This window comes from Elephantulus edwardii, unplaced genomic scaffold (genome assembly GCF_000299155.1).
Source record: "Elephantulus edwardii isolate Elephantulus edwardi_28Jun2011 unplaced genomic scaffold, EleEdw1.0 scaffold00186, whole genome shotgun sequence".
Classification (NCBI taxonomy): Eukaryota; Metazoa; Chordata; class Mammalia; order Macroscelidea; family Macroscelididae; genus Elephantulus; species Elephantulus edwardii.
This window is the reverse complement of record NW_006399936.1, coordinates 5042699-5055758: the sequence shown is the minus strand read 5'-3', so window position 1 is coordinate 5055758 and position 13060 is coordinate 5042699. Positions and strand designations below refer to the sequence as shown.

General features: G+C 43.7%; 1 protein-coding gene across 1 annotated transcript in view; it reads left to right on the top strand.

The window, feature by feature from the left end:
• The window catches only part of HS3ST4 (heparan sulfate (glucosamine) 3-O-sulfotransferase 4), a 466237-nt gene that overhangs the window by 724 nt on the left and 452453 nt on the right, over positions 1–13060 (top strand). The window contains exon 3 of the mRNA XM_006896636.1: positions 1–671. Coding sequence (XP_006896698.1) covers positions 1–671 — 671 coding nt within the window. The remainder of the gene's footprint in view (positions 672–13060) is intronic.

Sequence of the window (13060 nt, the reverse complement as noted above, 5' to 3'; positions counted from 1 at the left end):
CCGCCGCCGCCTGGCGCCTCTGCTAAGGGGCCGCCGGCGCGCAAGCTGCTCTTTATGTGCACCTTGTCCCTGTCGGTCACCTACCTGTGCTACAGCCTCCTGGGCGGCTCGGGCTCCCTGCAGTTCCCGCTGGCGCTGCAGGAGCCGCCGGGCGCCAACGCCGCGCCCCAGCCCAGCCCGCTGCCGCCTTCCCTGCCGCCTCCCCCCGTGCGCCCCGGCGCCCCCTCGCCGCCTCCGGACAACGCCAGCCTCGGGGAGCCACCCGCGCCCCCGGAGCAGCCCACCGTGCCCGGGGCCGACGGCTGGGGGCTGGCGAGCGGCGGCGGCGGCGGCGGTTCCTCCCGGGACGCCTGGCTCCGGACCCCGCTGGCGCCGGGCGAGATGATCACTGCGCAGGGCGCGCTGCTGGAGAGGGAAGCGCAGGAGTCCAGCACCACGGACGAGGAGCTGGCAGGCCGGAGGGCGGCCAACTGGAGCAGCGAGAGGGGCGGCGCCGCCAGCACCCCAGACTACGGGGAGAAGAAGCTGCCACAGGCGCTGATCATCGGGGTCAAGAAAGGGGGGACCCGCGCGCTGCTGGAGGCCATCCGCGTGCACCCGGACGTGCGGGCGGTGGGCGTAGAGCCGCACTTCTTCGACAGGAACTATGAGAAGGGGCTGGAGTGGTACAGGTAAGACCCTGGGCTGGCCGGGATGGGGCTGAGGAGTGTGTGTGTTTGTGTGTGTGGCATTCGGTGGAGGGAGAAGCCACCAGCGTTTGGAGATCCAGGCAGGTCTGTGAGATCACTCAGTCCCAAGAGGTCTCTCTGGAACCTGATGGAGCTGTTCAAGGGGAGTAGTTGGAACGACTGGATGCCATTACTAGCTAAGAATCACTTGATTTCAGATCTGAGGCAAGGAGTGTCCATCTGTCTGTCCAGACTCCTCTTGCAAAGATGTTCTCATTTTTTTGGCCTGATTTCCCACCTCCAAACCGGGGAGTCTCTAGCCCTTGTGTCCTCCATGTATCCCCCCACAACGGCTCTGGCCCCCTCCCCACGGCTCTGGGGTGCTGCCTTTGGGATGTAACTGAGGAATGAACCCAGGGTCGCTAGACTGACTAAGGAGCTTTGAGATTCCCCCGGAGTCTCTCAAAGTCGTCCCCTAAACGCAGCAGTGTGGCTGGAATCCAACTTTTATTATCATCGAGTGGGAGGGAAAAAAAATGATTAGGGAACGATTCAAAACGCGATGCTTGAGAGTTTGAGCTTTCTAGTAAAGGCTGAGGGGCGATTCCCACCTCCCCGTTTTCTTGTCCTCCTCCACCGAGTGCCCACCGAGATGGTCTTGCCACAGGGGCATCGGTTTCTGCATGGCCGTTGGTGCCCTAAGAGTTTTGATGCCTTGCACCTGTACCCTTTCTTCCCTGTACTTCCTTTGCAACAGATGGGAGTCAGTGTCTGGTGAGGTGTTTATTTCTTTCCTACCATTGACTGATGGTGAGAGGAGGAGAGAAGAGAGGACTTGAAATTTAAATGCAGATAAAATTAACAACCTAGCTTTCTTGCCAGTCAGAGGACCCAGAACAGCACTACGATGTGGTGAAGATGTCCAAACTCCAGAACTCCTGCCCTTGTCTTTTTCTGTTTTCCATTGCTTGGGAAACAGATCTGGATGGATGGCTCTGTTATCAGTTGTATTTCAGTAATTAATTGCAATTGTCAAGCAGAAACACAGAGTTTGTCACTTACAGTGATGGTATCATCTTAACAGAACCAATAGGTAAATAAGGATTGCTCCCTGACAGGCTGCCTTCTTGTTCAAGAGCTGTGCTTTCTAAGTTTAAATTATAGCCTGAGCAAGTTTTAGAAAGAACTTCAGAAGTGTATAATGAGTGTGTGTATTTTGATTGATTTCTTCCACTTTTAAAAATATGCCTTATGCTTTAAAAGCTTGAGAGGAGTACACTTCGGCATAAACATTCCAGCACATTACATGGAAACAGCAAATGTGTCTGTTAATGCCTTGTCTGTTTCAACAGCCAGAACTAATTGCAATATTTTAAGAGGCTTCAAACAGCACCTTCTTATCAAAACATAAAACAGCAAATGCCTAATTTAACTGGAAAATCAGTATTTAGAACATCATAAGCCATGGCTTCCAGTTTGCGTTTATAATTAAAAAGGTGTTAGGATGATTAATGCAAGACAGCAAAATAAAGAAAGGGTATGATGTCTGGGAAGGTTTCAGTTGTTTAATTGTTGATTGGAAGAATGTTCTGGCTTCTTCTGTGTGTGGGGTAGCCTCTGATTTATAAAGGTGCCTGTGGCTTTTCCCAGTTCTAATTTTAAAGCTGTGTGTTTGAGGAGAAGTGTCAGAGGCTCTTTGAGGAAGAGGGACACATATATAAGGCTCGTTGCAGTATGTGTTTGGGTTGCTTTGTAACAGCTGTAAATAATGAAGAGGATGCTTTATTTGTCTCATCACTTTATTTAAGGACTTACAGTTGGTGGAGGCAGGGCGGAGTTCATGTCAGGAAACCTAGTTGTCAGGTTTGGGAATATTTCTGACTGAAAGGGTAGAACGTGCCAGATTTCCCCTTGAACTTCTACACTGAGACCTGGAAGGAAAGGTATGTAAATTACTTTGCTGTCAGTGTGTGACCTCTGAAGAGATCTTTCTAGCACTGTGACATTCTTTGTCTGTAGTTTCCAGCAAGCGGTTGTCTTAATTGGGCCCCAGTGCCAATTATTTGGTAGCCACTCAGAGAATGCGAAGCTGAAGGGCTATGGTTCTGGGCTGTCAGTCTACCACTCTAATGTATTGTACTTGTACCAACCAACCAACCAGTCATCATGGAGTCATTGACCGTATTGTGACAACCTCAAAGTGGAACTGTGTGCTTCCCAGTGGCTGGGGGCTGCTTGCTGGGGGAGTAGATTGCCAGGCCTTTCTTCAGTGATGCCTTTGGGTGGACTGGGACCTCTGACCTTTGATTTAGTGGGAGAGTTGCTGAACCACTTACAACCTGTTGCTTATGGCAGGTCCTTATAAAAACTCCGTTGGTGCTGATTAGAAGTGCTGGAGAAGAAACTCTCTTAAGAACCAGAAGCTCCCTGCATCTGTCTTACGGTGGATGCCGGACTGTTGGGGATTCTCTCAGAAGGTCCTTGCATTCAGAGTATGCCGGGACTGGCTTGGAACAGCATTCTAGTCTTAATGTGGATGTCAAGCCTTTGAGGGGCAGCTGTGACGTCTCCATTAGCTCCATCAGTTTGGGTTTTTACTTCCCTCCCAGGTGAGATAAAGGCATGGTGTTCTTGGTATTCTTCCTCTTTTGTAGAAAAGGAAACAGAAACACAGATTCAAAGTGGTGACAGCAGCCCTTTCCTCTTGGCTCCTGGCCCCACTCGGAACCTTTTCGGTGGTAGCCTCTATACGCTCTCCCCTCAGACCCCTCACAGCTAACCTGACATCTCATTCCACTATTGACCTAATTAAAGATCTGTAGGTTAATGAAAGATTTTAATATTTTTTTCCCCTCATGTGCTTGTTATTGTTTATTTTCAGTGTGTTTCAATAGCCTATTAATTTGGGCAAGTGTTTCTGATTCTAGTGTTTTCAGCAAAAGAGAGAGCAGGGAGAAATCAGAGTTGCCTTGTGCTTACTTTCTCTTCAACAAAACAGACCTCACGTTTTCATTTTCTTGGTGCCCCCCACCCTGAGGTTCCAAACCAGACCCACTGCCTTCCATTGACTCCAGTTCCTAGTGACCAGCAGGGCAGAGTGCAGCGTCCTCATAAGGGCCACATCTGTCTCTCTCAAAGCTGATGGTGGCTTTGATCTAATGACCTCTTGGGTAGCAACCAAGCTATTTAACCACCACAACCACTAGGACTCCTTTGATGACATGCCAGTTATCTCTGAATCCAGCCTTTGTTTTGCTCCTGTTCTGTTGACTTAAAGTGCTTTAAAATCACATTTAAGGTTAGCCCATGTACATCAGCTCAGGGATTAGGGTGTATGCTTAAAGCTATAGAGAAGCCTCACTCTGTGCTTTGGCACAGGGCAATGATTAATACGTGAGAGTTGAATAAACCTCTTTCCTTCCTAACTCAATAAAGAACAAAGTCCTAACATAGCTTTCCTTATTTCCCAAGTCACTGAGAGGGCTTCAAGGCTTCTGAGGGAGGAGACCTTTTGGCAGGGGAACTGATCACCCTTGTAGATCCCATCAAAGTGACAGTGACCATTTCACCTGTGTCCTCCCACTTGAGGCCCTGCCTTATACTGCCCAGTAGCTGGGACAACTTTACTTTGGAAACCACTCAGCCCGAAGGACAATGGGCTTTGACTCACCATAGCTTGAGGTTACTGTCTCTGTCAACAGTTAGAACACACATCCTTTTGGCTTGAAGAAAACTCAGGAAAATGGTTGCAACAGTAAACTGGTTCCTGCTGTCCAGAGGAAATGGGTCAGCAGCATTAGCTGCATATGGAATCTGGAAAGAGGAAGGAGGAAGAAGGAGAAGTCTTATCTTTTATGGAACTGCCTATTCTTATGGGAATTGGCACTTGCTAGATATATTATCACTTTGGAGTGTCATGGTCAGTCCTTGGTCTAAATAGCAACATTCTCATCTTATAGGGAGTCATCCTTGATTTGCCCAAGATCACTTGACTAGTGGCTCATCCAAGATTGGAATCCACATTTATCCAGTTTCAAAGTTGTGATTTCTTCTATGATATCAAATGACTACTCAGCAAAACCTTAAGCTCAGTGCCATCAAGCTGGAACTGACTCCTAGCTGACCCTCCAGTGAGTTTTCAGAAGCCATAAACCATGTGGGTGGAGATTGTCATCTTTCTTCCAGCAGCTGGTGAATTCAAACCACCTCTCTTTGGGTTGACAGACAACTTCTTATCCTCTAGCACACCAGAGCTTCCTTTGCTGCCCACAAATCCTAACTATAACATCTAATCCATGCATTCATCAAGTAATAAATAATGTGTGTCCACAGCAAATACTTAAATGTTTCCATTTTGGGTGCTGGGGATAAAGTATTGAATAGACAGATGAAACATTTGTTTTACAAGAATTGACATTTTAGTAGAAAAGAAAGGGAGATAGAAAACATAAAAAGAAAAAAATTAGGAATGAAAAGTCTGGTTGTCATAAAGACAATAAAGAATACGACAGTGAGTACTAGCCCTGTTAGTCCAGATCTCTTTGTCCAGTAGCCACTTTTCACTGATGACTTTCTCATTTGAAATATGCTGTTGAGTATATACTACACACCAGACTGTGAAAACTTGGTTTAAAAAACACCCTAGAATGTGACATTGCTCAGTAGTAATTTGTGTATTGATGATATCTTGAAATGTTAACATTTGTAGTGTTGTTACATGCATTTGAGTCTGAACCCACTCATAGTTCACCATCTAGCTGGTTTTAAGAGGCTGTAAATAACACAAGAGATTACCCATCTTTCTCCCAAGGAGTAATTGAATAAAAGTACTAAAATTAAGTGTAACAGGTTCTTTGAACTTTACTTAATGTGGCTACTTGAAAATGGGAAATTGTAACTGGTTCACACATTGTTATTGTTGTACCTGGTGCATACATTGTTATTGTTGTATTTGGTGTACGCATTGTTACTGTTGTAGCTGGTGAACACAATGTTACTGTTGTACCTGGTGAACACATTGCTGTTGTTGTACCTGGTACACACATTGTTATTGTTGTATCTGGTGCACACTTTGTTGTTGTTGTACCTGGTGCACACATTGTTATTGTACCTGGTGCACACATTGTTATTGTTGTATCTGGTGTACACATTGTTATTTCTACAGGTAGCACTTGTGTGGAGCAATGCTTTTCAGACTTGAAGTGAATGAGCATCATTTGGGATTCTTGGTTGCACGCAGAGTCAGAGGTAGCAACTCTGGAGTGGAGCATGAGAGTCTGCATTCTGCCTAAACGCCTCTGTGGTGGTGTTGATGTTTGTCCTTGACTCAGTTTTGAGTAGCGGGGTGTTAACAACGTGAATGTGTGTCTATACCCTAAACAACCCACTACCTGGGATTCCTATCTGACTCACAGCAACCCTCCATTGTGTGTTCCCCCTCCTTCCATTGTGTTTTAGAGGTTGGAAAATCTTAACAGGAGCAGTCTGGTGGGATTGACCTTTCAGTTAGCAGTGTAAATTCGCAATCCACTACAACACATGGCTTTCTCATTGTGCATGCACATGTGCTTTAGAAAATGAAAATGACTGTCTTACCAGGATTGGGAAATGAAGGAGAAGGGAATGAAAAGTAACCAACAGGTAATTGTTAGGTGTCATCAGGTTGACTCAGATTCACATGACCCTGTGAACAACAGATCTGAATCTTGCATCACCCTCAAAATTTCTCATATGCTCACCTTGTTGCAGTCATTGTGTCAGTCCATCTTGATGAAGGTTTTCCTCTCTTTCTCTGACCCTCCACCCTCCACCTTTCCCAGCATGATATCCTTTTCCAGGGCAAGACCCCTCCTGACAACAGTGTCTAAAGTATATGAGACTCAGGAGCACCCTGGTTGCACGGTCTCCAAGAGAGACTTACTTATTCTTTTATCAGTTCATAGGACATCTGGTATTCCAGCATCATGGTTTCAAGGCATTCATTCTTTTCTGTCTCCTTATTCATTGTCCAACTTAGAGATGCGTAGAGAGTGCTTGAAAAGACCATGGCTTGAGTCAGGAGCACCTTAGTTTTTAAATTGGTGGTGTTTCTCTTTAGCACTTTGGCAAAGTCCTTGACAAACTTACTGAGGCGGCGGAAGGGAGTGCTGGTGGTCTGCCGGGAGTTGTGTTACTAATTCAAAGGCCAACTTGTGTGGCGCTTTGAATCCACCAGCAGCTCCTGCAGGAGAAAGATTGGTAATCGCATCCCTCATGATTGACGGCTTTGGAGCCCTGCTGTTGGTTAGGAGTCAGTCTGACTTAATGGCAGTGGGTTTGAGCTCTGAGCTGAAGGTGGCTGAAGGGAAAGGCAAGAAGCAGTAGAGGGATGAAGGCTATGAAACAAGCTGTGCATGAGTGACTGAAAGAAAAGCCATTGTGCTTCTTAAATGTTAACGTGAATGACAATTTTGTAAAAAAAAAGTAAAAATAGAATAAATAGAATCATTAAGGAAGATGTGACTTAAATGAAGTGAACTTTCAGAAGTTGTTCTCAAGTAGAGGGAACAGTACGTTTAAAGGCTCTGAAATGAAACAAGCTTCATGGCTCTACAAACTTTATTTGTAATTCCCACCGTATTGTCTGTTAAACCCATAGGCCAAACTGGGTGTCAAAACCTGGCTTCGTTACTTAGTAGTTGGATAAATTTGATTGGATAATTTGTTGAACATCACTCAGCTATAGTTTTCATTGTTGTTGTGTACCATTGAGTTGCCTGAAACAGCGACGCTGTGCATAGTTGCTCTGAACTCTTGTCTTATTTTGAGCCCATCTTACTGTTTCTGACACACCTACCCCCATTACCACAGTTACTGTGTCAATCCATCTCATCCAAGGTCTTCCTTTCCTGCTGTCCCTCTACCCTTCCAAGCATGATGTCCTTCTCCAGGGAGTGATCCCTCCTGGCCACATGCCCAAAGTATATGTGATAGAGCTTCAAAATCCTTGCCTTTAAGGAGCAGCTTGGTTTCACTCTCTGCAGGATAAACTTGTTTGTTCTCTTGGCTGTCCATGGAGTTTTCAACACTCTTCTCCTTGCAGAATTGTTGGATGGAATAAATGAAATAATCTCAGTGCATGCGTATTCTAAGCAAAATGAGTATCCTTGAGGGAAAAAAAACCCCAAATAGATGCAAAGATTGTTTTTTAATTTCTTGTAGCATTTTGGTCCCTACATACCTTCCCTTCCACCACATCTCTAGGAATAATTACTAAAGAGTCTTTTATTTGGTCATGATTTTGGCACTAAATGTAATCATTAATGGCTTTAGAGTCTGTATTTGCTCAGCTTTTTAAAGCAATAGTTACAAATGCAGATGCTCTCAGGCCAGCGTGGGCCATCTCAATGACCCAGGAACTAAGTGACATTAACTCAGTGGTTGGAGATTGGGGACAGTCTCACTAAAGGGCAGCCACTGCTCACGTCCGGCATGATCTTCACCTCTCTGGGAGAAAACGGAAATCCAGATTTGGATCTAAATTCTGTAGATGTGCAATACTGACACTTGTTACCTTGAACTCTTCTGGACAAACACACCTGAGTGCTGTGTGCTAACAGGATGCTATTCCTTTATGACTCTGGTTTGAACTTGAAAGTAATTTGTATACACATTGCCATTCTCTGTTGCCAAAATTGTAGTGCACCTGGGTGTTGCATCCCTTCCCATTTTATAGGTTTTGAAACAGTATAGAGGATGTACCTCCCAGATACATTTTAACAGCAACAAATGAACTCAATGTGGATAGATACATTGAGGCAGAAAAAAAAAAATCATGACTATTTCCTTTCAGTTCCCAATTAAAATGCTCTAGAATGTGAGGTAAGATCTCCGTTGTCCACTGAGTAAACAGAAGTGCTTGTTTTGCTCTGTATCGGTGACATCGACTTATCAAATAGACTCTAGGCCAGTGGGTTGAGTCACATCTTTGAGTTAGGGAAATTGGGTTCTAGACTTTGCTCTGCCCATAGTAGTTCTGTGGTAATCAAGGTATTTAAATTGCTCTGACCTCTGTTTCTTAGGTAATGATGCTCTGTTATCTTCATGAGGCTTAGTCACCCATGAAATTTGCTGCATATTTCTGTATTAAATGATTCTGAAAGCAGAAGAGGGGGACCTGACAGAGTAGAAGCAGCAACACGCTTTAAAGCATGTGTTTACGTCTGTAAATTAGAATCTTCTGCATCTTGATTTGTGTCCCTAAAAACTCAAGTCACTATTGTTGTTAGGTGCTGTGAGTCTATTTTTTGACTCATACTCATTCCATGTGACACAGTAATATGTCCCATCGGGTTTTATAGGCTATAATCATTGTGGAAGCAGTTTGCTAGGTCTCTTTTCCCCATATCATGGCTGGATAGGTTCAAATAGCATCTCTTTATTTAGTAGCCTAAGGCTTAACCATTGTACCACCAAGGTGCTTTATATAGGGTTGCCTATAAATATGGGACAGAGTTCTAATATGTTGTTCATCGAGTCACTATGAGACATACTTGACTCGATATTATCCAACAATAGCAATATATAAGTAGGGAGCCTCTGTGGCTTAGTGGTAAGGAGTTGCATTGTGAACTCAGAGGTACACGATTTTAATACACAAGCTCCTTCTCAAGAGAAATATGGCAAGTCTTCTCCCATGTTATTTAGAGCCTCTGAAAACCCCCTAGAGGGTCAGCTTTGAGTCCACTCTGACTTGATGGTACAGAACAACATGTATATAATATTAGTGAACCCCAGTTTCTTCATCTGCAGAACAAACTTGATACTATCGACATCCCAAGGGTGAGTGAGATGGAATGGGCGTGATTGTGTGAAACACAAGTTGAATGAAAGAGAGTGTGAAACACAATGTACATGAGTTTTGTAGTCAAACCTTTATGAAGTAAAAATTTTAAAAAGAAGTCTTATCTGAAGGCCCTCACAGTCTGTAACATACTCAATTTCTCTTGCCTCTTCTTCTTTCTCTCCTATTGTTTCACCCCTTCATTCCACCCTCCCCACTTCTTTCCTTTCATCCTGCCCATTAGTCCTGAAGGCCCTGCAGAGAAAACTGTAATATATTTTTCATTTCAAGACACTCTTTTATTTCAAGATTATGTCTGAATGAGGGATTTCAAACCCTGAAGCAGTTCTAAGTAGCTCTCATGAGAATCCTCAAAACCTGATTCCAGAATCTGGGCTATTGTATGTTGAGCTGAAGGAGGAGAGAAGTCTGATTTCAGCTAACTGCAGGCAGAATTCAAAACCAATGGAGTAGGAGAGTGGAAGGGTGTTGAACTTGGGCTCTTGGTGTTTTCTTGAGCTTCTAGTGGGAATTGATCCCATAGGTCCTGTGTGGTGTTAGCTTAAAAGTTGGCTTTCTAGTCGTTACCTTAGCCCTGTCTGGTCTCCAGCTGCCTTAGCTATAGACACATGGTCTTGCAAATTACCAACAGCTATGGGACTAGGGTAAGAAAGAGAGTGCTTCCCACACTGGGCAGCAAGACTTGAGGGAGAATGGAGCGAGACTCTACTATGGGTTGAGACCCTGATGATGGTTGTGGAAAGACTGTGACATTGTTGTGGAGAATCTGTGGCAAGGTGTAACCAGAAGAGCCCTGAGATAAAGGTCACAGTTAAAGATTTTGCTGTTCTTGCCAGATGATTGAAGGAGAAGCTGATTTATAACTGCTCAGAAACAGACTTTGCTGGATGATTGAGGAAACCAAAGGCTTCTTGAATTTGTGTTACTGAACTAAAACCAGGACTTTTACTAAGTAAAGACTTGTGTTTTGCTGTTAATCTGGCTTTGGACTATGGGACTAAACCTGGACTTGGGGGTACTTTTTTGTTTTTCCCTCTCCCCAACCTATTTTTTCCTGATAAATCCCACTCTTGGTACCACAACTGTGATTGAAGTCTGTGAGTCAACAATGAATCATAAACTCAGTGATTGGTGGAAGTAGACGTGTGCCCATGAGGGAGGTGGTGTGTCTGACCTAGTAGATATCTGTTTGCTGCTAGGAATAATATGGTTGAGGAAGGTTCCCCTTCATGAAAGAGGCAGAAGTCAGACTCAGCCATCCCCACATTGCATCCAGTCCCTTTCGCATCCTGGATGTTGTTGAGGATCCTGTGGGCAGATCCGCCTCCAGTTTTTCTGCTGACCTGAAAGCATTTGAGGAGGCAGGATTGTTTAATAAGAACCCATGAAACTCTGCAGCTTAAGGTCTGACTGTTTTCATTGCTGCTGTCCAGTCATCCTAATACGGTGTGTATGTGTGTGTACACACCTCATACTTGGCTTTCCCCTCTTTTTTAAATGAGGCAGAAGAGAGCCCTCAATGCTTTAGGTGAATGAAAGATAGCTAGAGTTGTACAGTAGAAAGGTTGAAAAGTTTTGGTTTTGTGTAATGGATGATATCTCTGGAACGGATTGAATCACCACTTTGCAAAAAGTAATCTCTGGATTCTATTGGTTTCTGCAGGTTAGCAAGCTCCTGCATGGGGAATTTGGTCTGAAATGATACTTTATTGAGGGAGCTATGCAGACCCCGCAGTTGGTGAGAAGTTGGGCTGTGTTTTGTTCACTTGCACAAAGCGTGTGCTAGAGTCTAGCATATGCTAGAACGAAAGCTGCATAGTGGAGTGGTCTGGGGGGGGGTGTTGGGAATTTTTAACAATGAAATAATTTTTAATTTTTTTTTTTTTTTTACTTTTCAAAGAGAAAAGCAAACAGGGGGAGGGGTGTGCAGGGAGGAAAATGTGCACCAATGAATGGATGGAAATCCAAAGTCTCTGTAAACATTCATTAAAATGAATAAATAAAAAGAATTGACATCTGAAAAATAAAAATAAAACCAAAGCATTGCTGTGAGCTGGAACCAGCGCAATAACATCTAACAATAACAATCAGGCTGGCTTTTGTTAAAAATATTTTTAACCTTTACTTAAGAATGTACAAGATGTATTTTACAGGGATGCACAGCAGTGCATAAATTGGATATTTATTGTTAGTTAGATATAGGAGAAATGGAACTTAAACTAGGGAAGCCACCCACCACTCTCTTTTCTTTTGTCCAGAAAAGATCATTTATTAGCTTAGTAATTGGGAAGGCTAAGGGGTAACCGGCTTCAGGCAAAGCTGGATCCCAAGGTTCAGATAATGCCGCTAGGCCTGTCTCTCTCCTTCACCAACTTTGTTTTACCATGATTTATTCTTGAAGAAGTTGTACCACTGCATTGTAGGCAAGATGATTAGCAGTGGCTCTGAACAATTATATCCTATATTTGTCAGTTCTTTTGGAAAGAATTTCTCTTAGGAAAGTTGGAAATAGAACTACCATTTGACCCAGCAATTCCACCACTGGGAGTATACCCTAAAGAAACCAGAACCGCCACCCAAGCAGATATATGCACACCCATGTTTATTTTGGCTTTGTTCACAATAGCAAAGAGTTGGAAACAATCCAAGTGCCCATCAACAGATGAATGGATAGAGAAGCTGTGGTATATTCACACAATTAAATACTATGCTGCATTGAAAAACAAGGAACCTATGAAATACTATACAGAGTGGGTGACCCTAGAAGACATTTTGCTGAGTGAAATATCTCAATTACAAAAGGAAAAATACTGTATAATGCCACTGTTATAAAATAGGACTGACATTGGGCTTGCGGGGGGGAACTAAGAAAAAAGAGGATAAATAGTGTACACTGCATGGAAACAGATGAGGGAGAGAACTGTTTAAAAGGGATATAAGATTAGGTATTATTTGCATGGCAAGAGTCCAGAATAAGAGCTGCATGCATAGTAAAGTGGGCTGGGTATATGAATGGTGTGTAACAATGAAAAAAAAAAAAAGAAAAATGAACTCAGGGATGGTGTGTGTGTGAGTGGGGGGGTGAGCAAGGAGGAAAATGTACAACACTGAATGAATGGAAATAAGAAAAAGTGCCAGTTAATAAAAAAAAGAAAAAAAATACCCCTAAAAAAATATCCTGAGAGATGTCTTAAGCAGAGCATGGAGTGTGGATTATCTGCCACTTCCTAAGACAATAATTGTGCAATTTGCTAATAGGCCTGAACCATGTATCCACCAGTTAGGCTATGTGGTAGGATCTTGGCTCTGGTGGAAAAGCGAGGTTAGCCTCATTGAAACTATATGGAATAGTTTTCTGTGGAGAGCAAGCAGTTTGAGTAAGCGATGTATTGCTGTAAGACACTGGAAGCCAGTTAAATCAGAGATTTACTGAATATGTAAAAGTCCACTCTGCCTTGGTATATGATCTTATTAATCCAGGACTTTCACTGGAAGAGGTAGAGAGGATTAACTTGAGATTTAGTGCATTTATTATTGTTGTTGTGGTTGT